This window comes from Heliangelus exortis, chromosome 19 (assembly GCF_036169615.1).
Source record: "Heliangelus exortis chromosome 19, bHelExo1.hap1, whole genome shotgun sequence".
Classification (NCBI taxonomy): domain Eukaryota; kingdom Metazoa; phylum Chordata; class Aves; order Apodiformes; family Trochilidae; genus Heliangelus; species Heliangelus exortis.
In genome coordinates, this window is record NC_092440.1 from 3397756 (window position 1) to 3423784 (window position 26029).

Here is a 26029-nt window from a genome sequence, read left to right on the forward strand (position 1 = left end):
TGACACTTCACATTTTATAGAGAGCATTGAGAGAATAAATTTAAATAAATTGAGTGCTTGTAGGTATTTCACAAAAGTCTTAAAATGCACTTCCAATTGGCTTGATGACTGTACCATGACAGAAGCAACCATCTGTGTAACTAAATCTAGGTGACCAACCTATTGACCCAATTCAAACAGAGGTAACCTCAAAATGACACAGTTACAGAGTCAAATTTAAAGGGAGAAAATTCTGTTCAGCCCAACGGGAATGCCCACTGATGGCAAGGCAGATGAAATCCACTTGACCTCATCTACATAAGATTCTCACCTGTCTTTGCTGTATTGGTAAGTTCAGTAGCTCCTACAGCTCCGTGAACAGTTACATCACCATCAGGAAGGCAGAGCTCGAATTCCTCCAGAGGCCTCTGTCCAGCTGTAGGGAGAGTGGGGAGACAGATTAAGAAAGAACAAATTAGTGAATAGCAAGAAAATAATCATGGTAGCAAAACAGAGTCGATACACACTGGATGGTTCACAGCTGGATTATTATGAGTAATATACAGTATAAACAGTAGAACTGTAAAGGATTTAGAAAAAAAATGTTGCCTTATTACAGAAGATTTAGCTAAATTAAATATACGGCTACAACAAACTGTAACAATCTTTAAGCCTCTCAAATCATCAGATTATCTGAAGATTTTAAAAAGTATTCCTCCTAGAAACGCTAAGTTACCTTCTCTTGCTTCTGCATCATAAATGAGCACTTTGGTTCCTTCCAGGACTATATACTTCCTGTCCCAGCCCTGCTGCCCACGTTTGTTGTTCCTGAAGAAAATAAGCACAAAGCAATGTTAGATTTTCCTCTGAGATTCTATATAAACCAAGCATGCAACTCCTAGAAGGACAAATTTCAGTGCTAGTAAGTAACTGTAATGGGCATGTACCAATCATCACACTGTAAGAGCCAGGATAATCTAAGGAACTGTTCCAAATATTTCAGCACCTGATACAGCACCAAAATTCATGTGTATACCTTGGCACTTTCATCCATCCCTCAAGACGCAGACTGCTGCTTGGCTCCTTCAGCTGCAGACCAGGAGAATTCATTTTATCCCGGCAGAATGCTTCAGAGAAGTGTGTGGCATATTCTGCTGGCAGTCCACAAGTAGCTGGCAAGCAAGTTGAGCATTTTGGGTGACACATCACCTGGCATTCTGTCAAAAGGACAGAGAAAAATCTTCTGTTAAATGACAAAATTCATGGCACAGCTGCCTCAACTTCTGATGCACAAACTCCAGCTTTTCCAAGAATCTCCTACTCTAAACCATCAGATGTCTCCTAATCTAGAATGCTTGCACCAGCTCATTTCCAGGTCTTCATACTTGGTCCTTTCTTCAGCTTTCACTGACAATCTGCTCTAAATGGCTGATGCTTTTTCATGCTCCCGTCCAGCTACACTTTTTTTCTGCACACACTCTGCTCTTACCAAGACATTTCGACGCTTGCCGCCCGAAGTGCACGGTGTCCAGACACACCGCGCATTTTGTTGCTCTCATGTTCAGCCCCACGTTAAAGCGATGGGGGATATTGTGGTGCATTCGCTCTTTCAGGCGCCGGCTGTACTCTGGAAGGGACAGAAGTTACTATCAGGATGAAAACTGTGATGGGGAGGAAAATTATAATAGGTTTTTGGTGTTTTAAGGCCAAGGTAATAAGAAATAACTACATATCTCAAAGTCCTGCTGATGACAGACACTATTTTCCTTTGCAATCTGACATGACCACCTCAGTAATCGCCTCATATGGATGCACAGAACATTCTACTTGAACAGACTGTAGCACAAGAATGGCTGATGTTTCATGTAGCAAGATTACATCAATCAAACCATCCAGACTTCAGATCTGCACTTTGCTCCAGCTCTTACTGTGTGCTAAACTAATCTCTCAGTTTTGCCCATAGCTAACAGCCCCTTCAGCACCCACACTGCTGTAACCAGTACACAGCAGGCTGCTTCCTACAGCTTTCTTGCCATCACTGACAGCCTATCTTAAAGCATATCTGAAATCCCTGATAGTGGATCTATACTGAACAAAGTTTATCCTTCAAGGCATGGTCCTGATGAATGTGGTCCTTTTCTCTGCCCGTGGTCTGCCTCTGAAGACATCTTCCCCTGCCAATGCTCCCCAGCCTCATAGCACCCTGTGCCTCCTCAGATATCAGTGATAACTGGACCAGTTTCTGGGTTCTGGCTTTTTCTAGCTAAAGACTGGAGGTTTTAGTTCAGAATCTCTGAGTTCAACACAACCTGCAATATTAGTTAACTAAGAATAAATGAGCAGAGCCCTTAATTTCTTTCTGATGATAATCTCCCCTCTTCAAGGGTATTTTTTTCTAGTTAGTAGGATATTAATGTCATCCTTGACCTGCAATCTTCCTTTTATGCCTAATCAAAGTCTTCTCTCGTTATCAAAAGGTCTAGATAAAAACTTTCTGCTCAGCACAACAAATCTGCAGTTCAGACAAGCAAAAATGTTATTTTCCAGGGAAACAGCCATAAAACCTTCTGATCAATGCAGCAGGCAGTACAGAAAACACACTTCCTTTGATAAAAACACACTCTTAAAACAGTTCATGCTAAGAATTACTGCTGAAGTTTTCAGACCTAAATTGCCTAACCCAAAAAGATAAATTTGAACCAATAAAATGAAAGCAAAACTTATATGTTATTACAACCATGAAATAAATCTGGTTTTGAAATTAAAAAAGAAAGAGATAGCATTGAAATAGTAGACAGAAATATAGTAACAGCAAAGAACCTACCCTCTGGGGTGGAAGATTCTTTCCTGCGACTGGAGGGTGGAGCCAGCAAACTGATGGGAGTGGGCTGGTGCTCTGGTGAGCGGACTATGGCAGACATGATGATCTGCTGCCTGGCTGTGGCTGGAGTAGATGGATGAGGGTGGTCTGATATTTTCCGATGAGCAGCTATAGATGAGATAAATGCCACTCATTAGCATTACCAGTATGAAACACTGGTTCATAGCAGTGGTTCTGTGTGACCATTCAGTAGTTACAACCAGCAGAAAAAAGGGCAGCCTTAACTGCATCTTCACAGCAGTAGATAAGAATTAAACAATGTATGTTACAGCTATAGTGACACACAGTAAAAGGCACGTTTTCAGACCAAAAACGTGCGTCTCCTTCCAGATTCACCTTTTCTGTTAACCCTACCTTCTTCACGAGCAGATCTGAGTTCAATGCGTGTTTTCTGTAGAGCCTCCTCCAGCTCAGCAGAACGAGCCTTCTCCTTCTCCAGTGCCACTTTCAGCTCATTGTATTGCAGGGGAACCTGTGTGGGTAAAGAAGGGTCCTCTTTCCGCCGACTAAACAGGCCCTAGCAACAGAAACACACAGACAACTCCTAACTCCTAGTAAGAGATGGCTTAAACTAGGCAAAGTGAAACTAACTAGTGGCAGACCGGCCAGAGGGCCTTAATGGTAATTCTGATATGTGTAAGGATGGATTTTTAGGTTACATTGGCACTGGAGAGAAAATGTTGAGATATGGATTAATTTAAAGAGGGACGTACGTTACCTGTTAGTACTCACACCTTGAGTTTCCAAAAGCATCTAAACAAAGGATCTCAAAACATGTGGTTAAAATTAAATTATTTAATTCAAAATGACAGAACGGCTTATGTCAAGATGTGTCACATTGCCTGACTAATGAATCCTATGCTGTAACTTCAAGACAACCACTATAGATGCACAATACCTTCATGCACACGTACATAATTACAATTAAAAACCAAAAAAACATGCTTCAAATTCTTTATGCCTACAGCCTCACCACGGCGTTGCTACTGGGTTGTAACCCAAGCATTGTAGGAATAACAAAACACTAGAAAAGCCACAAAGAACACATTCTGCCTAGCAAAGTCTGTGTTCTGTGACTCAGTATGCTCTTAAATGAGGGCATGTTTGTCTTGCACAAAGATAAAACAGAATATTATGAATACACAGCACATAACTTATCACAAAAACATCATTTAATTCCATGCCTCTCAAACCTTTTTCACCCACCTTTTTCTTTTTTGCTGGTTGGTCCATCTTTGCCTGCAGGAAATCAATGAGTTTGGTTTGCTGGGAAATAGTGCCCTCCATTTTCACTTTTTCATGGGAATAGAGAACCTGTGAACCCCATGCACACACAGAAGAAATTTCAGCTTAATAGAAGAAACAGACAGATAACTCAATAGCAGAACAGTTAAAAATAGTTTAAGGGAAGTGTCACACAGAAACCATAGACCACATCAGGAGCACAGAGTCCTGCCCACTGTTGCCTCACCCTCACCTGAATGTTTTCCAGCTGATATTCCAGGTCACTTCTTTCAGTCTTTAGAAGATCTGCTCGATCTAGAGCCTCCTGCAGACCTTGAGTGAGGCGGAAGATGTGATTCTTTTGCAGATCCATTTGCTGCTGCAGCTTTGCCTGCTATTAACAAGAAAACAAAGGCCAGTGTTTTGGTTCAGTTGCTTCCTTGTTTTTAAATAGAAGCTATTAAATATTATCACTCCCTGTAAAATAAGCACCAGCTGTGGAACCTAAAAGTAACCAGAATTCTTTAAAAGCTGGTAAATATTCTAGAAGTGTTCCTTTCTTTAAGAAGGTATTACGGCTAAACAAGCATTTCTGTGTAGTGTACTTGTATTAATTTGTAGCAACACCATTGTTTCAACTGTTTGTTCACACTGTTTGCTTTTTTATGCATTTAAGATCTTGTAATTGTTAATAAGACTGCACAAACACGAAGAGTTTCTTTGTACCATTCTGTCAAGCTCTCTATCCCCTCACCAGAGCCATCTCAGGTCTTTTTAATTAAAAAAAATAAATTCTCTCTCCTTCCTTTATAGTCATACAAAATAAGGAAAATTATATCAGATCATTTATATCTTTGTCTTCAACTAACAAGGGCACATGATAAACTGCTCCTAATTCTTTCAGGCTTTATAACTTCAGGGACTTCTTTGCTGATAAGTCCCTGAGTATGAAAACAATTAGTGCTCATACATTTTGAAGCAAGAGGCAGAAATCTTTCCCTGTGATGCATAATGAAGTGCTCAACTCTGGGATAACTCCTCCTGGATAAAGTACACCAAAAGGCTCTGCTTGTAACCACCCTTCCCCCGAAATCATCTGCAACCTCTTCCCCTACTGCCTAGGTCTGGCTGCCTGCATTCAATGTCTCACTGATCTGGTGCAAGTGTGAAATGTTGGACCAGACTCCTGTGAACCCAGTTAAATTATGAGAAAAAAGCTGTGAGAAGCTTCTCCTGTGGCCTCTGTCTGTACAACTCAGCACATTGCTCCAGAGCTCTTTTTAAGCTACTGCCCCTGCACTAGGTCTGGTCAGAACATTGCACCTGGGACTGTGCCCACTGGCATGGCCTAACTTGATGTCCCTTTTGGATGTGTAACACTGGTATTTACACAATTTTCCCCTCTCGAGAGGTGGAACCTTCTTGTGAAGTTACAACATGAATTTCCAGTTACCTCCTCCAGAAGCCTCTGCTTAAGCTCCCTTTCTGTCTCAAGCTTCTGTTGTAAACTGCGTGCATTCATCTCCAACATAGCATGCTTCTTCTCCAGGTCATTGAGCTGGGCAGGTGGGAGAGATGGTCAGAAAAACACTGAACACTACTAAATACAGTGTGTTCCACTCAAAATCTTAAAATCCAACTTCACTGAGCACACACTAAAGAAAAATGATACAATTACCCTTTACTTACTGCAAGGGGGAAAACAAAACAAACAAGTTTGATATGCCATTGCTCAACTGCAGATATCAAGTTATTGAAGGACTTGTCTGTAAACGTCAGGCATCATAGGGTGCTTTCTGCTTTAGTCTTTTCCAAAAGGGACTTCAAATCTTTGGCTTGAAGATGGAATTCTATTCTATGACCTCCAGTCCTTTTAATTTGCTCTAACATCTTGATAAAGCTGATCAAGGCCACATTCCTACAAAGAGTATCTCTAGAAAAGTATGTCATCTGATGATGAAAGGCTAGGGTTGAAAGTTACTTACCTTATCAGAAAGGCTCTCAGCTTTAAGTTTTTGTTCCTTTAGTGCTTGCTGGAGGGCCAGAATCTCTGCCTTGTGTTCTTTGACAGCTAGTTCTACCACCTGGCGAGATTCAGTAATTCGCTGATCTGCTCTCACTCTGTATTAAAATGGAAAACAATGTTACCTAACTCCTTCCCGGCTTGACCTTTTCCTAGCATGCAGTGGCATCAATAACTCTTTCAGGGGTTTGCCTCAAATTCAAGATGTTACTTACCACTTTTCTATTATATAACTTTCTTCCTGCCCCTGCTAGAACTACAGCCTGGAAACTTCAAGACCCCAGGAACAGTTAGGAGCAAACACTGTTTTTCCATATTATAAAGAAGATAATAATTCGAGATATTTTCTAAATTACAGTGGCAAATACCACTCCCCATGGATCTCTTACTTGCAAAGAAACAAAAGGAACAATATCGCTGCTGAATGACTATTAACTAATAAACCATTTTTAGAACTACCTCAGAAGAATTATATTTAGTTCCAACTCCCATATCTGAGTCTAAATATATTTTTTGTACTAGCTTCTATAAAGCATTTTCATAAAAGTTAATATAAAAGGAGGAGGAGGGGGGGAACAAACCTGCTCTGTTTCTCAGTATCCAGCATCCTCTGCAGCTCTCTAACTCGACATTCAAACTGGGACTTCTCATCCCCTAGAACGTTTCTCCAGGCTTCCCACTGACGCTCTTTCTCCAGGAGTTCATCATTCAGGGCCTCCAAGTCCATTACTTGCTCTTCCAGCATTGTACATGTTGTCTTCAAGGCCTCCATAGTCTAAAAATAAATCCTCCTATCAATTCTCACATCCCACATCAAGCGTGCACTTTAAGCTTCAGCCTTACCATTTAAATTACAGTACATGCAAACTGGCAGCAAACATAAGCTGGTAAAGTCACAACCCATTTATTTCAAGGCTTCCATACATTCACTTGTGATTGCTGTTAATGTCAGTTCTGTCTCATGAAAATTTTGAAATTTCCAGGGTCACAAAATAAAGTGACTAATTTTAAGTTGCAGTATCTTCAGAGTGCAAAATTTCTAAATAAAATTACATATGAGCACAATGGGAAATACTAAAAATTTCCCTTATTTCACCAAAGGAAGGCTTCAAAGATAAATGGTTTAAGCCATTGCCCCTGGAAGTATAATCATTCCTGTAAGCTTCCAGATTTCAAAGAATTTTTTGCCTTTCAAATAATTAGCAAGCTACCACAAAGAGACTGTTGTCCAAGGTTACAAAGCCTTACTTGTTTCTGACTGGTAAGCTGCATTTCTCTCTCAGTGATCTCCCGACGGAGATGGTCAACTTCACTTCGCAACTGGACAACCTCATCATTGGCCCCTGAGGCCTCATCAAGTTGTTTGGACAGGAAAAAATTCTGATTGTTCAGTTCTGCATTGTCTTCACTGAGCTGGTTCAGCTGCTCTTCCAAATCTGTAATCACCTAGAAAGAGCAATAAATTAAATTATATGTCAGCAAGTACAGGTGTTTTTTTAAAAAATGTTCTCCCACATTAATTGCCAGGCAAGAAAACAACCTGGCTTTAATTTTTTTTTTCAAATTTAAACAAAGGCAATATTGTAATGGTAGATTTTATGCACAGGAGTGTACTTCAATTAGGAAAACGGTTTTGTTTCTTGCAGACAATAGCTTTATTTTTTTTTAAATTTGGTTTAGAGTATAAATATGCTGCAGTGCAATCCATTATTTCAGAGACAACTATCACATCTAAAGCACAGGATTGGGAGTCAGGAGTTCTGGTTGTATTCTCAGATCTGCTGCTTACTTACAGTGTGCCTTTGCCAAAGCACTTTACCATTTTTCCCCCTCACTTTCCCTGTAAGTCAAATGTGGCCTATACCTCTCATAGAGGCTTTCAAAAAGTGGTATTTAAGAAAATTGAACAAGAGGTACAATGAAAGCAGAAAACCCTGATGAATCTGCCTAGCAGTCATTTCTATTACTGCGTGTAATACTGTATGTAACCAGAAAAAGCAGAAAAAAAATTAAGAAATAGCAAAACAACAGCATTAGGGATGGCAGCACAGGAGAGATGAAAAAAAAAGATAAGTGTGGCAGCACAACAGACTATCAGAAAACCAGTGAAAAGCAAAAATTCAACAGGGACAATAGCCTTGCCTGTAATGAAGTAGAGCTGTCCATTTGTTTAATCAGAATAGCATTTTACTGTTGCTTTAAACCATGTTCCCCATTAAAGAAAAATGTGAACAACTGTGGGCCATTTTCTGAATCCAATTTGATTTTTATGAATGAAAGGCCATGAACACTGGATCAATGAATACCTGTACCTCCTAACTCAAAACCAGTGTCATCACAACATAAGGAAACCTCAGTATAATCTTCTTGAAACCAGCTTAATAAAAAGAACTGCAGAAACTGGAATGCTCTATACAGTTCTTATTCAATTCTAACGAATATGTTCTAGAAGCATTTTTGCCTAGATGTCAAAGACAAGTGAACAAGATACTTCATTAAATGAGAAAAATTAAAATCCCAGACCACAGCTGGGTACACATTCGGATTTCAATGTTCCAATTTCCTATACAAGCCAAGAACTTCACTACCTAAAGCAGAAGAGCACACAGCATCCAGCTCTTCTCAGCTATCTGGAAAGATGACAACCATTTCCTTTTGAAGACTCTGTAATGTGGATTGGCAGCCTTTACTGTGCCTCTCCTAGGTCTGAAGTAACAGGATTTGATTTTTAAACTGTCAGCAGAAAAAGTCCAACTGACAATACTCCCTGCTGGGTGACAGGGAGCTCCTGCTACCCATATGTTTAGGGTCAAATCAAAATGATTCATACTTTAAACCACAGTATTTCTGATCATGTGGTTGTTTCTTGAGCACTTTTACTGCCCTGTTCAAAATATGCTTTATTCTGTAGTATATGCCTCAAGCTTTTTAAAAACACAGACTGTATTTATATAAACAAAAAGGAACAAAAGAACATTTCCTTGCAGTGTTTTACCTGCCATTCTTACACGTAATATTTGAGATTTCTACTAGCTGCCATATAAGATAATCTCTTTTTCTGCTACTTCTTTTTATTTCTGTTTAACTACACATATTTAAGCAGTTTTAAGACATCTTTTATACACTGTGTTTTTTCACATATATTTTATATACTAATACAAGTGTTTTATAAAAAAATAATTAAACTAGTTTTAGAATAAAAGAAAGCAGAGATGGGGATAACACAAATTTATATGGTGATATGCATTTAACATGTCGAACTACTTAATTCATTCTTTAAAACTGCCTCTATTTCTATCCCTTAAGGGCTGGCAGTTAACCTCCCATGTGTCTTTATTCTATGTTCTGAGATTTTGACTTCTCTCCCTGAACATCACTAAAATTAAACCAGAGCATTTTAATTTCAGTGTTACATTTTATCTGGGAGGTTATTTCTGGAAAACTTAAGACAAATAACAAAGCAGTTAAGAAAGAAGGGTTCCAGAAGAAGGTATGTGATCTCCTTCCTTGAATATTTTCCCAACCATATATTTACTGGCATTTCCAAAAGAGCTTGGCTTAAATTCCAAATATATTACATCTTATATTATGAAATCTACATCGCTTTTAGCTCTTTTTTAAAGAAAGAAAATATGTTCTTCTCGGTCAGATTTTCCCTTTTTCATCAGAAAGGGGAAATTGGTTGACAAATCCAATTTTTAAAAGCTATCTGCAGCTATGTATAACCCAGCAGGGTTACAGAGTTTGTAAATACTATAAAACCTAAATAGTAATGGATAATATGACACAGGAAAATGGGCATGCTGGGATATGCCTGTCCTGAGAACCCATAAGAAAGAAAAAACACATTTGATAAGAAAAGTTGTCTCAGGCTTATATATGTACAACCTATGGCAAAATCCTCTACCTGAAAAGATTTAATAGCTTTAGTAATTTTCTTTTCAGTTAAGGAAATCCCCAGGCAAAAATAACCCAAATAAACTAAACCCAAGCAATTCTGAGTTAATTTGTAAGTACATGAAAGGAAAGTCTGTAAGAAAACACTATTACATTCTTTAGAAACCCATACAAAATTTTAAAAAGTCTTCACATTTAAAGTATATGGAACACCCAAGTACTTGAAAACTCGGAGAAGCAATTCTGAACAATGTAGGCAGCCTCATCTCTGCCACTGTATCATCACTCACACAGCAACTGAAATTTTCTCTTCCATCTGTGCACATCATCTTCATCACAGTTAATGCATAAAATATAGAAATAATCTAACTATCCCACACAAATCCTGGCAGATTGTTCACTACATGCCACATCTAAGTGCACAACTCATACTGATACAAAAGATTCTCATTTTTAAATATTACAGAGCAACTCAAGCTTAACAGCTCTTCAGAAGTGACCACATTGCCTCCCCACTGCATAGTTTCAGAAAAGCAAAGTGTTCCTCTACTGTGAGCAGAATCACAGCTATTACACCTGGCCCTACAAAGTTCTCCACAATTAAGTGGAAAAGTGGCCACAAATTAAGTATCACAGCAACAACAGTTTAGGACCATGATGATTGGGTTCACAAAGCAGACACAATGTTCAAAATTTAATCCATATGCTCAGTGTATCAAAACAGGCAAGATAGCCAGGGAAAGGAGAAAAGGAGTTTAGAATACTACAATTTTGCAGTTTGCAAAATTCTCCATAATCTTATTCCTTCATGTAGATGTCTCAGTTCTCAGATACCATCAGCAAACATGCAGGAAAATGCTAGGACGTGGCAAGGTAAACTGTTTCAGGATGCTTCAGCAGCATCTTATTTGGAGTTTAATACAATTTTTTGTACTAGCTTAGTCCAGAACTTCCAGACTAATGCATAGTTTTATTATAGCCATTTCCACTCCTCTCCATCCCCACTGATCTTACTAGAAAGCTGCTGGAAGAAGTAAAGTAAATAGGAAAAAGTGTCCCAAATTATTGAGGGGGAAGCAAAAGCAGGAGTCAGACTCACTTTGTCTTAACCTATTGGCAGCTGGATGCAAGAGGCATTCTCCACTCTTCTAGTGGAGAAATCCCCACCATTGGACTGGAACAGAATACCAAGCCTCTTAAGGAGCACAGCTCCAGACAGATCCCAGTCCTGCTTCTACCTCTTTGAACAATATATAACAATGAACTCCTCACTTTCTTCCTCTACCTCTATCTGTGACTTGAAACATACCTTACATGGAGATCTGTGTCTCCAAAAACTCATCATGGCTTAGCTTGAGGTACACGGCTCTCGTTCCCAGCTGCAGAGAAGTAGAATATTGCACAGTCTGCATTCCCCTCCTCCCAACTCCAACACCTTAGTAAAACACAGACTCTCCTGTACTCCTCCATCCTGGTTCCCAGAAGCTGAGCCTGATCAACTATGAGCCTGATCTGAGGATGTCATCATCCACTGTGAAGGTCCCACTAGGCTCTTTCACAGGATCAACATCAACACCTTGGGAGCCTCTGACTTTCTGTTGGGCTACAAAAACTATGAAGCTCCATTTCTGCCTGTAACCAGCATCTGCCATCACATCTGTGAAATGGGAATCAGGGATAACTCCTCCCATTCAACAGCCAACTATTTTAATTCTTTCTTTTACAAATTCAACGAAGTCATATAAAAGTTTTTGCCTGGGTATTAGCCTTGTTACAGTGGGCAAGATCCCTTTACTCTGAAATATAATTTAGATGTAATACTGGAAATTTTCAAGAACATTATAAGAAAATTATACATGTGTCTCTCAGGCTTGCAGATTTAATGCCCCAGTATCCAATCTATGTCAAAGACAAGTGCAAAATCAAGCCTATTAATGCTTAAGAAAACAAGACGATGGCAAAAGAATCTGAAGGAGGGGATAGAAACCTTGTTTTATTGATAAAACCTTGAATAAATGGAAATGCAATATCCAATTAGTATTAAAAATGCCACTAGTGTATTCCTAGCTAGAGTAAAAGCAACAGCCTGTACCTGAAAGAAATTAGAAAATTCAGATGGTGCTTCCCTGGAATAGCAATGGCATTTTACTCACTGAGTGAAAATATTTGATAGGATTCTTTTCTTCTAAATATTTATAGAGACTTTGCCACCTGCTTACTGAATGTTTCTGGAACAATTTTACTATTATTTAGATAACTTAGCTGCATTTTTAACTTCAAATGTGTTGATGATCCAACAACAAGCCATAATTAAGAGGCAGTTGGAAACAACTGACAAATATGTAAATTTCCCTATTTAAGAAAATGCCTTTTATTTCTAGAGTTTCATCCAATTTCCTGCAAAATGCTTTTAATACTCAAACGGATGATGTTCTGACTAGAATAATTCTTTAAATGGAGGGAACTAGTCCTTCTCCCTCAACACATCTGCTGGATGAGCTACCATTGTGAAGACTGTCATAGAATGCTGTTGTTCATGAGTGCCTACAGTTTACAATTTTTATTGTAATTATGTATCCTATTATTTTTTGCACAATTGAGAGACAGAGAAAGCAGATGGTAGCACTTCCTTTTTGACCCCAGTAGTAAAAGAGAGATGTCATAAGATGAAACAACACAAAGCTGTCACAGCAATTGAATATGACAAACAGAAAGGCAGAAATTATGATAGCTATGGTCTCTATGTATGCACCCCAAAACACAGTAAATTTAAAACGTACAAAAAGGAGAACCTGAAAAACATCAGCTTTGTTTGAGACCTCAGCAAAAGAAAGAACAAGAGTGCAATGAAGGTAAAAGGAAAGCAGACACACATTCAAGGTGAAGCCTTCTCTACAACCTGAAGCTGTGAGCTGTGTGAAGCTAGAGGAACAGAAGAAACACCAGAGAAATTACACTGTCTTTTTGTTTATCTTCTTAATACTGGGAAAGTACTGAAATAATTCAACCTTTCTCCCCCCTGCTACCCCTATCTAGTCTTATTTTCATAATTCTTATTCTGTCTGGACTTCTCAATATACATTAAATAAATAAAAAAAATCCCATACTAAATTTTTCCAAACTAGCTCAAGGAATTTGTTTCAGCTTAAAAAGCAGCATATCCTTAAAAAGAGTATCATCTGAAAATTCACTTATAGAATAAATCCACTCATTATCATGCTGCATAAATAGCAGTTTATTACTTGAAGTGTTATCTGATTTTAAAAGGAGTATGAATTCTAATCACCTTCAAGTAGAAGCACTTGATGCACTATGATGCAAAGCCTGCATCATACTGGTTACAATCAGATAAAAATGAAGTGGAAGCATCTGGTGAAGGCACCATAATAAACACTCTCTGATCCCTCACTGTCAACAGAAGATTGTCCTATATTTTCTCTCAGTGCTCCTCATCAGACAGGATAGACAGCTAGAACTACTCATACCACAGAACAAGGAAGTTATCCATGGTCAATTAAATTATACATGCATTCTCCTGCACTGGAAAGAGAATGTTTGATGAGCATGCATTATTAATTTAGAAACTATATAATTAATTTCTTATTGATGAAGACGTCTGATCCCACTTATCCCACTGAAGGGCCTTACAATGCACAACACTTTTAGAAATCCTTTTATGCAGAACCTTTGAAGCTCTCAACATTCTTGAAATGTTACGGGTCACTCTTCACTGCTGGATATTGTTCACCACACTTAAGAGAACCCAAGTGTAACTAAATAATGAGTTACAACCTCTGAAAGGCAGCCTGCCATGCAGTGAAAAGAAGCTGCAGATTTCCCACAAGTGGTTTTTGCCTGCATGGAGATCACCTCAGGATTTTCATGGGAAGCTGTCACTCTGCACAAAGGGTAAAATAGAACAAAAGAAGGTATCTATGGATGTAAGATACATGATAGCACATAGGGAGCTGGAGGATCAATCTAAGTAAATAAAGAAGCGGGGGAAAAAAGCAGTTTCTTGTGCAGAATTTCTTTTAGATAGAGGTTAACACACCTTGGTAAGCTCTACTTCCTCTTTTCTACACATCAGTACATTCTGTGAAAAGTCCCCTTGCTGCTTAGTGCTAAAGAGCAACTGAGGAAAACAGAGCAACTCTCACCCTGAAAAGACATTTTTGAAATATGGAATCTAGTACACTAGGTAATTTGTCCTATAGCATGAAAAAAGAATTTGAGGAAATGACTGGAAGTAGGAAAATAATCAAGAATAAAAACCTAGCAATTAAGCCCTGCTTACAGCATGGGGTAAGGAGAAAATGCCTAGAAAGACTGACAATCACTGCTGACCCAGAGGACTGCCATCCTCTTGTAAATGTCACTGAAAGACAGATGCTCTCCATCAAGCATCATAAGCCTGAAGATAGTGTTAATCTGCAAGAATCCCTATTGATTGACAAACGCTCAGGTATCTGTCCTGGACTGATGACATGAAACTAAAAACATGTCATAAGATCTCAGGCAATTGAGGGTGAAAATCAGGCTTCTAGAATCCTCTTTACTCCTAGAGTAGATGACTATATGGCAATGTATTATTTGGAACCATAACATTCTCGCCTCTTCAAACAGTGTTACAGTTCTTAAAACACAGAGTGGCATGAAGGCTCTTTCACTCTGGCCTAGATCTACAATGTAGCTCAGGATTTGGACAGGCAGATCTTTTCTTCATTGTGAGCAGAAAAGATCTTCACCTACAGTCATTCTTTGCAGCTGCTACACCATTCTTATTAGCTGCACTACAATGAGATATTTTAATTTGCTTTCTTCTCCAAAAGGAAGATTAGTGTCAGTTTCACAATCAGACTAAAACCTCAAAATTGAGGTTTACCCGAAACCTGAAAGAAATCAAATCCAATCCATCTAGCTCCTACTAACACCTTGAAGAGATAAGTCCACATTAGGAACTAGTGTCATCAAGGATGAAATAAGTAGATTGTTTGTCTCTTTATCCTTAATTTCAAAATAATTCAATGATCTGTATTTAATACTCACTGTGCAGCTATTACGAAGGGCTTCAAATTTACGCTGGATTTCATCTCTATGTGCCTAAAGGAGGTAAGAAGTTAATCATCAATTTTTCATACATTAGAATTTGAATCCATCAGCTGTTGCTAAACAAACTGCAGAACAATCCACCACCAAGAAGAGTTTGGAAGGCAGATGCTCCAAGCTGTGAAAGCACTCTGCATTGGCAAAGAACTGATTAGCAAAAGTCACATCCTAATTAATCAAAATACACTTATGTTTCCAAAACTGAACTACCAGAAACATGTACAAACTCAAGAACTGAATTATGTAAAAAGGTTCCATCTGAAATGACCACCAGAATACGTGTTGATTCCATGCTAAGTTTGTACATTCTTGATGTTTAAATCTGAGTTGGTTTACATAAACAGATTGCTATTTCATATAAAATAAACACTCCATACAGTTGAACACTCGCAAAGAAAAACTCCAATGAAGTATTGTGCAAGCTACCCTCAAACAGTTCTACCAATCTGCCTGAATCCTATCATAAAATACCATTTAATCCTGAGCCTCTCTAAAAAGCAGTGATGCAATGTAACAATCAAATCTTTGGAAGACAGCATCCAAAGTATGGACAAGTGCAAACACTTCTTTTAAAGAAGGCAGCATTGCATGCATCATTTTACCTCCTAATTTACATGCAAGGCATGACAAAGCAAAAGGTCTTGTTTCAGCCTCATGGTCTCTCAAAATTCATCAAGCTGATTTAACAAGTGTCTAATGTCACATGCTATCTGAAAACTTAACAAATGAAAGGTTAGTGCACTGGCACATCCAGACACCTTTCTTCATTCGGAACATTTTCCTTAGAGCCAAGAGACAGGAAAAAACGTTCAGCAGAAGTCAAACATGAGACATGAAAAGCTATCTTCCCACATCAGGCAGTATGAAAAATAATAGAAGTATCTTAAAAAATCCATAACAGAAATACTCTCAAGCCCCCCAGACTGGACTGTCTGACAAAAACTTGTCAACAAACACATTTTGCCAAAATAAATGAAGCAATAACTGAGTGAACACAGGTCATAAGGATTCCTCTGTTTCAGTGGTGATGTGGGGTAAAGCTCTCAAGCACATCACCTTCCCATTGGCAGTGATGTTAGTTGTCATGCAAAGCCTCACTTTTGAGGGGGAAAAAAAAAAACAACAAAAAAACCCTGATGCCATGTTCTGTTCAGTTATTCTTAAGTCTTGATGTTGCTGCTGTATGTTATCAGCATGTAGCCACTTCAGAACTACTTGAGGTGAAGGGTTCTCCCAGTCACCTACCCAAAACCAACATAACACAAGCAGCTCTCAGCTGAGCCCACCACCCCTTCCCAAAAATGTCAATGGCAGAAACATTTGAAACATTTCTTTGATCAAATGCCACTGGAGCAAGGGAATGCACATTTTCAACATTTCAAAATAACTGGATTTGAAGGTCATTTTAGACTGCTGTCCAAAGGGGTTAGTGGGTAGCAGATCATACACTTCTCCACTCTCCCCCCACAGTCCTGAGAATCTTTTATGAAGGAAATAGTTCTTAGAACCAAGCAGTTTGAAAACACCTCATAGTACTCAAGACACAGCAATCAGCAGCGTATATAATTTAGAATTCCATTTAGGGGGGAGTGCAGAGGGGGAAGGAATTAACCTTTTTTTTCCTCTTTATATCATCAGCACACCTCAGCAGACTACAAGACTTTCTATACTTTTAGTGTAATAACCATTAGAATAAAATTCTGTGCTAACAACACTATTTTCCTAAGAATTTGGTTGGGTTTTTTTCCAAATAAGTATCCTCAAAGCAGGATAACTGACAGAAGAAAAATTATCAGAACTTTCAGGATCATCAAGTACTTTAAAACTCACAAGATATTATTTAAATAAGTAAATTCCAGAGTAAAACTCCCAATAATTTTATATGCAACTTTCACTTCATCACAGCAATAATAATACTCTTACAATCAACGAGTTTTGGCAGCCATGAAACACTAGGGACCATAAGGACAATAAGACATGGCAAATTTTGACCCTTTAGCCATTCCTGCCTCTACCAACAAAGGCACAATTCAGACTCAGGTCTGAAAATTTAAAACTCCATAGTATTAATTAATTTTATCCTCTTTATGAAACATGCATCTACACAATTCTAATCTGTATATGTAGCTTACAGTAGGAATTTTGGAGCTCACCGTGAGAGCCTGGATCTCCTCCTCTGCCTCAGCTGTAGTCTCCTCCAGTTCAGTTTTGGCTTCACGGAGCTGATTCTCCAGGGCTGTGCGTGCTGCCTGCAGCCCAGTAATCTGAGACTCCCGCTCCTGGAGTGTCAGCTGCAGCTCTGTCAACTGCCTTTTGAGTTCCAGCTTTTGTTCTTCATGCTCTAGACTAACCTGAAGAAAGAAAAATAAGCATCCAAATATGTTACTCACAAAGAAAATATGGGACAATGTAATCTCATTTCAGACCTCACTTTAAGAATGTGTTGTCGTGTCTATCCCTAAAATAACAGGGACACAGCTTTGGTTACTACCTAAAAACTACTGGTTTGCTTTCAGAAAGGTTAAAAGCAACCTGGCATTTTGAAACAGTAAAAAAAGCACTCGAATAGTACCAGCTTTCACTCCAAAATCACATATCGAGTCTTGTTATAAAAAGCATAAAACTTGAAGTATATTGTGATTAACTTCCTTCACTGAAACTGAAAATCTAAGAATCTTTATTTGAGAACTCTTGGGCATAAGCATCAATGCTAATCTTCATATGTATGCAAACATTCCATACATTTTGCAATTGTCCTTCATATTTAATTTGCCCTTCAGATTCTTTTCAAAAAAAACAACCAGATCATCTGGCCCTGGGTTTATTTGAATGGCTTCTGTTGAAAGTTTTCTTGAGCTATGCTAAACATGTCACTTCCAGAAATAGATACGAAACAAACAAGCAGCAGAACAGATCTCAGTGCTCAAAATCAGTTCTGAACCTTAGCACCTTCTTCAGGCTGTCTGCTATCCCAAGTGAATCTGTCTGTTGTGCTGTAGATGGGTGACAAGCCTGCCAGAAATCTTACACTGGTCCCAACCAACTTCTGGCCAAACAAGGACATGTGTTGGTCATCCAACCCTTTGAGCTAAAGGCAAGACTGAAAGCTGAAGTCTTAGCTGAAAATTAGTGGAGTGAGACTGGAGAAGGTAAAAGAAGATTTGAAGTGGAGCCAAACTAGTTGATACACAATTAAAACTGAAGCACAGCTGAGAAATCTTTAATAACGCATACTTGCATATTACTACTAGGTTTCCTTTCCAGAAAACTTCTGAAAAACATGCTTGAAGCAACAGATTCCCTTTTCTTACAGCAATTCTGTTGCATCCTTTGCTTTTTATTCCATACACTCCAAGGCTAAGCTGGACAACATTATAACGAATATGTTAATAAACATGATTCTGTGAAAGCAAGGTGTTGTAAAAGTTCATATTCAGTTAGGTGTAAGAATCACAAATCTTTAATACTCACTTTTAATACTCACTTTTTAATACCACTTTTTATGACACACAGAACTAACTTCTAATTCTCACTATAATACTAAAAATGGAGTACATTCAAGTTTCTTGAGGATTAAAGCCAAGTTTTCACCTCTCGCAGCCTGGTCTCCAACTCCAGCAGGCGGTTCTTGTCAGTGTGATCTTGGTGACTCATCTTTTCCAATTGTTCTTCTAATTTTCGATTCTGGGCCTCTAACTTTCCAGCTTGTGTTTCCAAGTAGAACTTCTGTTGTCTGAGCTCTGAAATCATTTCCTCTTGGGCTTTCCTGATAGGGGAAATACACAAGTGAAAAACCCAACATGTCCTTAACAAATGTCCTTTAATTTGGGTTAAGTAAGGAAGACTATTCTACCAGCTTCTTGTTAAGTAGAGTAGTAAAGTTCATAGCTTAAATTCTACATCCTAACTTAAAAAAAACAACCTAAACAAACAACAAAAACAAAGGTCAACCTTTTAATTCCCTTTATTCAGTTGTAATGGACCTAGAACTTGACCTACATTGATGTGAAGCTTTGTTAACTGTGATCTAAGTCTTAATCTACAAAGTGAAGAAAAAAAATTATTGTGTTCATAAGAATTTTGAGAGCTGGTAACAATTAATTATTACTATAAGAATTTGAAATGGATACTCTCATTAAAAAAATAAAGGAGGAAAAAAAGGTCTTTCTGCATTATTTACAATTCTGGAATCATTTCATCATGCAATGGAAGACTCTGCCTTGTAGTGTGCTTTCTTAGCTAGAAGTCTTACTGAGCTCTACATATATTAATGAATTAATATTTTAAGAAGTTCACTGTGAGATAAGATATTAATCCTATCTTAGAGAAATGAAGTGGGTTGCCTAAGATCAAATAGGAAGTCTTAATAAAACTAAAAATAGAACTTAAGTCTTCTGACTCGCATTGCATTGCACACAAAACCACCCTTTCACCCTTTCTCCTTTTTTAATTTACCTCTACAGATTCTTGCCAGCCAGAACAGTCAAATGGTGTTATTTCACTTCTATTGTTTTCTGGGCTATCTTCTCAGGAACCTGATAATCATCAGTTTCTTCAGATACTGATGGAATAAAAGCTAGCAGAGTTCCCCTCTCTTCTGAAGGGTTTAATCACTAGTTCTCATCTAACATGCTCTGATAAGCTGTAGCTGTATTTTTTCAAAATACAGACCAACAACATATTTATACATTTTCATCACCAAAATTCACAAAATAAGCATAGATTCATTATCTGTATGCATACTAAAGCAATTTTGTCTTAAAATGTTGTTAATTCTGTACTACCTTCTATTAGTCCTGCAAAAATTCCACTACTTGACCATACAGCTCTCTGTAATCTATTTCTAAGTCCTATGCTGAAACATCAGGGCTTGGGTTTTTTTCTTGTTTTCTATGGATCTCCAGTCGTGTCCTGTTTTCAGAGGATGCATCTAGCTCAGCTGAGTCCTTACACTCAGTTCAGCACCAGTGGCTGTGACACTAGACCTTGTATAATGCTTCCCAGGTACACACACTGAGACAAGACTTCTGCTTCATTTCAGACAAAATATAAGTTATGGCTTTTGCTGCCTCAACACTCTTCCTGGGTGATTAACTGGAGGTCATATGGAGCATAAAGCAACACAAATACCTCAGTCATTTCAGCAACTGTATTTTGGCTGCTCGGGCTAAAATAACTTGCCAGATATTTGAAATACAACAGAAACTGGAGCTATTATGTATCTGGAGGCATAATCAGCACTGAAAAGGAAAATATCCAAAGCAACCCCTTGCCAAAATTCATCCTTGCTTGATTCTACTCACTATTACAGGTGAATCTGTTTGCTTCCCACAGTGTCACACCCTGACACTGCATCCAGCACTTGACAGACACTGAAAGTGATGTTTCTTTCTGCAGACAGCCAGAACTGATGAATCCCTTAACTCAGTAAGAGCATATACTACTTCAGTCCTACCTTGCAAGACGTATAAAACAACTGGTGCTTTTACCTATACTTGATGTAGAATGCCTTTTAGTCATTGATGAAGGAAAAACATCATTATAAGGGCAAGGAATCTCAGCTAAAATCCAAAGCAAAATAAAGTTCAGGCAGACAAAATTATCTGACACAGATGATATTGCTCTGTGTTTAATAAATAAGAATTCACTACAAGAACAACTGCTGATTACACTACACAGTCATTCAACATGATATTAGAGTCTGAGCAGCTGTATATCCCCATAACACTGAACTGAAAGGTCTTTGATGTTTTTCAATCTCAGCATCATCTAACTGTCACAGAAGCCAGGGAAAATACAAACCTATTAGCAATATGTATGTTCAGAAAAGGAACATGTGCTTCTCCAGAGGTACTTAAATAAATACTAATAAGTTTAATGTCTTAACATGTTTGGTAAGCATGCACAAAGCACCAGGCATGGGACAGGCTCCATTTTCCTAGTCATGTTTGAAGAAACACAAAATACATAGTGGACCACAACTCACTGAAGAAGCCTATGTTTGCATCACTGAAAAACAACAGTGCAAAAAAGAACCACTTCTACATGAAGAAAGCAGATCCTACTGAGAAACACTCAGTAGTGAGCAGTACAATAGCAGCTGTACTTACATGTTCCTCTGGGTGAAAAGGCTGCTATTTGCTGCCAGTTTATTGGCCTCAGACAATTCCACTATTCTCTGCTCCAGTGATCTAATCTTTGAATCCATTGCATTGATCATCTGAAACAGAGCAACGTGCCTTTGAGACTGCACAGTGAAAGTGATTATAAAAACATTTAGAGTCCGAACTTTCCCCAGAAACAAAAAGTGGTTAAAGAAAATTGGTCAAATGGCCAGAAAAGCATCACAGATGCAATTACTGGGGATCAGTTTACAACTACTTGCAAGCATAGTTAATAGAAACCATTATATTATCAATGCACAAAATGGCGGGTACACGGCAAGCTATGTCACTACTTTTAGGGAAATATTCTTGAAGATATCTTGAATTAAAAAACATGTCTTAACATTAATCTAATCAGTGGATTTCCTTCAAAATTGCCCAGTAGCACTATAAAACCTGGAACAAGATGATCTTGTTGAAATCTGTCTCAGAAAGCTATTCTTAAAATGCTTTGATTTCCAGTTCAGCTATACATACCGCCTTCTGTTCAGCCAGGACTTTACATTTCTCACGTGCTTCTTCTTCATGTCTTCTGAGCATATTCTCCAGTGCTTCCTTATCTGCAAGATCTTTCTTCATCTGATTTTCCAACACCTAAATGAAGACATTTCTTTTTTAAAATTCTATGTATTTCACTAAGCAAATGGAAAGCAGAAAGAATATCAAGAAAGATACAATTTTTTTTTAAGCAATTGATCGTATCTCAAGCAAAATTAAACCCAGCGTGCAATTGCATGAAATCCATGGAAGAGCAAGCTGCAAAAAAGAGCAGTCCTTCAGTTCCCTGGGAAGACTGAATTTAATAATGGAATTTTATGGAAACATGGAGATACTGTATATTTTTTTAATTATTATTTCAAGTCATATACATTCTGTTCAAGAAATATTCCAGATGAATGCAACAAACCCCAGAAAAACTGTATACCCCAATATGTATAGTAGAGGAAGTAAGGAAGTGCACAGCCTTTGGCTGCCCTACCAGTATGAATTGTAAGAAATTTTTAAGTTCCCTAAGTACACAGGAGAAGGAAAGTGAGACCTCATGAATTCTTCAAGTTGGAGACACCAAATGAAAGAGCTAAGTAGAAGACTTCTTTTTGTGGCACGAGTATCTGCCATTTGCAACAGGACTTAACTGTTATATTTTTTAATAAAATGCACATTATGAATGTATGTCCAAAGCCCTAGTCAGTTGCTGAACTGAAGGTCATTTCCTCCAAAGACAAGTTTTCAAAGGCATAAAAAGATGTTATGGGCTCTTGTTGGAACACAGAAAGTCTGGACACCACAAAGAATACCTTACTGTTCCAGTTACAAACATTCCACATTCTCTTCATCCCTTTGAACCTTTTTCACTTGTCTTCCTGACTGCTCCTACTAAACCCTGTATCATATATCCCTGCAATACAATGGCTTCTGAAATGTAGAAATAAAGTTCTAGGTAAAAAATACTAAATAAAGAATGCTGGAAAAAAATTATGCTTAGTAAAAGCACTATCCTTACAAAATGCATTTACTGGCTGATGTATGGCAGGTTCTTTAGAGAAATCCTTAGCCAGTGGATGTGCTCCTATTTTCCAGTTTGTTTTTCCTATTTTTAGATGGTATCTATGATTCTATTTCTAACTGTTTGTTGAAGTCTTATGCTAGCCTGGAAAAGACAGGACCAAAATGGATGGTTTCTCAGGCTTTTTGGTAGATGTTACAATTCCAAGAAGATGAAATTATAACAGTGCTCTAGTATTTGCTGAATTTAAAACCTGCAGATAGGCAGGTGAATACTCTTAGAAAATCATTACTAGGAGCTGAAAGCTTTTCCAGGATGCAAGATCCAACAGTATCAAGTAATAATTATTTAGTCAGAAATAGCCAGATTACAACCATCAGCTGTATCCCATAGCTCTGACTTCACATGTCACCTGTTTGAATATAGAGCTAAAGACACATCAGGTACAATGGCATGAACTAGAAGAAAAACTTAATCAGATTTCACTTAGGTCTCTGAACATTTCAGTAGTGGTAAGCAAGAAGGCAACTCGTAAGACAAAACAATCAAAGCCTAAAGGCTTTTTCTTGAACCCATTCCACCCATAAAGCATGTAGGAAGATGTAAGAATATATTTTTACTTTGAGTTTTTCCTCATAGAATTGTTCCTTCTGTTTCAGCTGCAACTCCAGATGTTGTGCTGCAATTTGAGCCTCACGATGCTTTTCTTCCAGCTCCTAAAATCAGCAGAGATTCATATTCAGACACAAAGAAAGAGTAGGTGCTGTGTGTATGTGTTACGCAGGTATCAAACATTCACTCATTTTCCTTTTTAAGGCTTCATGCTAAAAAATGCCAACATCAGCTGTTACAGTAAAAAAAAAATTACGAGAGCTGCACATTACCAGTTTTAAGCTTTGCATATTGCTGCTGACCCATCTCCTGCAGAGCAGATAAACTGCTAAAGACAAAGATTACTACTTTCACACTAAGAATTTCCATTTCCCAGTAAAGTATTCCCAAAGGTGGGCCAAGGATGTTTTGCAAAAAGCAAGCAGTGCTAAACACTTCATAGCTGCAGTGGCCTCACAGGAAGCTCAGATGTATTCTTAACAAGGTCTCTCACTTTTTTTCTCACAGAAGACCTCAACTCTGGGGCGCTACTGTCTACACTTTTCATTCTACATTCATAGAGTGGGAATAGCATTTACTTTGCTATATTCTTCAGATAAATGTTGTCAGAATAACTATTTGCAAATTGCTTTGAAAATGAAAAGTCAAGATATATATATATTATATGGTAGAGTGTACCAGAATATCTTTAACATCTTTTCTCCACATCAGATAGTTTGAGCCACAGTGAAGACTTCAATAATGTTGCATATCAGAAGTTAGCTACTTCTGTTATCTGGCCATATTTTTCAGGATATATCTATAATCACCTTCCAATAGGACACCTCACAAGAGTTAAGCTTAGAACTTTATGCTCATTCACTGCCACATTTGCCATTCCAACAATTCCCTTAGAACAGGAGCCAGATCCAGGTCTGTCAGTCACTATCATTGGACTGACTCTTGCATAGACAAGTTCAGGTTTGGGGATGCATCCAGGTCTCCTGTCTGCCTTCATTACTGCATAAACAGGAAAATTTATAAGTCTTTATTAAGTCTTTCTAGCTTAACTCTTCTCACATTCTCTTTTCTGATCTTCCTCATCTTGAAAACATATAAGGATTTCTTTTCTCCAGCAATTGCAATAGACCTCTTTTTTCCAGAAGTGAGAATCAAAGAGGAGCTTCACCAAAAGTAGGTCATGTGCAGTGCCGAGAACCCGACACTTCTGCAAGGAATAGAGATTGCTGCTTTTTGTAATTGAAATATGTCTCCCAGCAACCAGAGGGACAACTCACCTCCCCCAGAAGCCCACACGTTTCAGGTCCTGGCAGAGAATCAGACAACCAGATCAGCAGCAGCTTCAAAGCTACCACCATCAGACTGCTCATATTGTAGCAGAAGCTTCACTGGCTTCTGCAGTGGCATTTAACAGCCAGTGTGGGATTATAAAGGTAATCTCTCACCATTTCATTTCTCACTGTAGTGCTTCTCTATGTAGTGCTAACTTTGTTATTAGCATCATAGCAATGATCTATACTTTAAAGCAGCAATAAATAACTTCCCTAACTTGTTTCTTATTCTTTATTCAGTTCTCTACAGGCAGATCAGCAGGTACTTCTCAGGTACTGCTAGATGAGTGTACATTAAACCAATACCTTTATTCAACAATTTCCACCCTACTCTATGCAATTCTGTATATTCAGCTTCCTTCCTACCTTCCTATACATTCAATCCCAGGAAAAGCCAAAAGTGTTTAAAGAGATTATATTGAAGGAACACACCAGGTAGAAGTGGAATTAAAAAGAAAACTGTTGCCCTGTGCTCCTAAACCAGAGCTGCAAGGGACTAAGAAAGACTCTGTAGGATTATTTCTTCAATGCCCGATTGACTTTTTTAGAAAATACTTTTGTCTCTCTGCAACATTCTGCCAAGAACTCCATGGAAACTATCTATAAGAAGAGCTAAACATATCCCATGGTGTAAACCAATTAGTTGATATTTTTGCACTCCTTTCCAGTTTTTCCTTCACAGAGAAAACCAAGGAACAATCCCCAAATATACACAAGAAGATTATGAAACAATTTGAAGTTTTTCCCTCTTTCTAAACATAAAGCTGGCTCTGTGCCCAGCAAAACCAGTCTTCCACTTAACATGCACTCATGTTACCAAAACAATTTGAAATCAACAACACCACTAAAGAACTGATTCTACCTTTTCTTGAGAGGGCTCAGGCATCCTGCTGCTAAAGTTTACATATGCAGCTACCATCCAGAACAAGTATGGGTCATCTGCTGACTCCAAATATGGTTCTTTATACTTTTCCATTTGGCCTTCTTCAGGTGTGTCAAAGCTCAGGGTTGTCACCAAGATAATCTTTTATTTGTATATTGGCAACCCAGAAAGACAACTCATGAGAGATGCAGTATTTAATTATTTCATGGTAAGATTATGCTTGCTGTCCCAGAGAAGAATGAGAGACACCCTCTGCTCAGTCTACTGTGGACTGACGTACCAACTCACTATAAAGATTTAATTAGGTTTAACAAGAGAAGAAACAAGAAATTGCCAACAGAGAAAGTATGTAGGTGAGAATGGATTCCTGACATAACATCCTTGAAGACGAACAGTTTAGATTACTACTATTTCTCTGC

General features: G+C 38.2%; 1 protein-coding gene across 9 annotated transcripts in view; it reads right to left on the minus strand.

Annotated features, from left to right (window-relative positions):
- The window catches only part of CIT (citron rho-interacting serine/threonine kinase), a 69126-nt gene that overhangs the window by 12829 nt on the left and 30268 nt on the right, over positions 1 to 26029 (minus strand). For 6 of the 9 annotated variants that reach the window (XM_071763358.1, XM_071763354.1, XM_071763356.1 and 3 more), the window contains exons 19-36: positions 23405 to 23500; positions 21755 to 21871; positions 21224 to 21333; positions 18705 to 18879; positions 17267 to 17464; positions 15054 to 15107; positions 7356 to 7553; positions 6689 to 6882; positions 6070 to 6205; positions 5538 to 5642; positions 4338 to 4478; positions 4067 to 4174; positions 3215 to 3377; positions 2804 to 2968; positions 1469 to 1606; positions 1016 to 1196; positions 716 to 807; positions 311 to 415 (exon numbers count right to left, since the gene is read on the minus strand). In XM_071763358.1, the coding sequence (XP_071619459.1) occupies positions 311 to 415; positions 716 to 807; positions 1016 to 1196; positions 1469 to 1606; positions 2804 to 2968; positions 3215 to 3377; positions 4067 to 4174; positions 4338 to 4478; positions 5538 to 5642; positions 6070 to 6205; positions 6689 to 6882; positions 7356 to 7553; positions 15054 to 15107; positions 17267 to 17464; positions 18705 to 18879; positions 21224 to 21333; positions 21755 to 21871; positions 23405 to 23500 (2476 nt within the window). The remainder of the gene's footprint in view (positions 1 to 310; positions 416 to 715; positions 808 to 1015; positions 1197 to 1468; positions 1607 to 2803; positions 2969 to 3214; positions 3378 to 4066; positions 4175 to 4337; positions 4479 to 5537; positions 5643 to 6069; positions 6206 to 6688; positions 6883 to 7355; positions 7554 to 15053; positions 15108 to 17266; positions 17465 to 18704; positions 18880 to 21223; positions 21334 to 21754; positions 21872 to 23404; positions 23501 to 26029) is intronic. The other 3 variants (XM_071763361.1, XM_071763360.1, XM_071763359.1) reach the window with 1 other exon arrangement.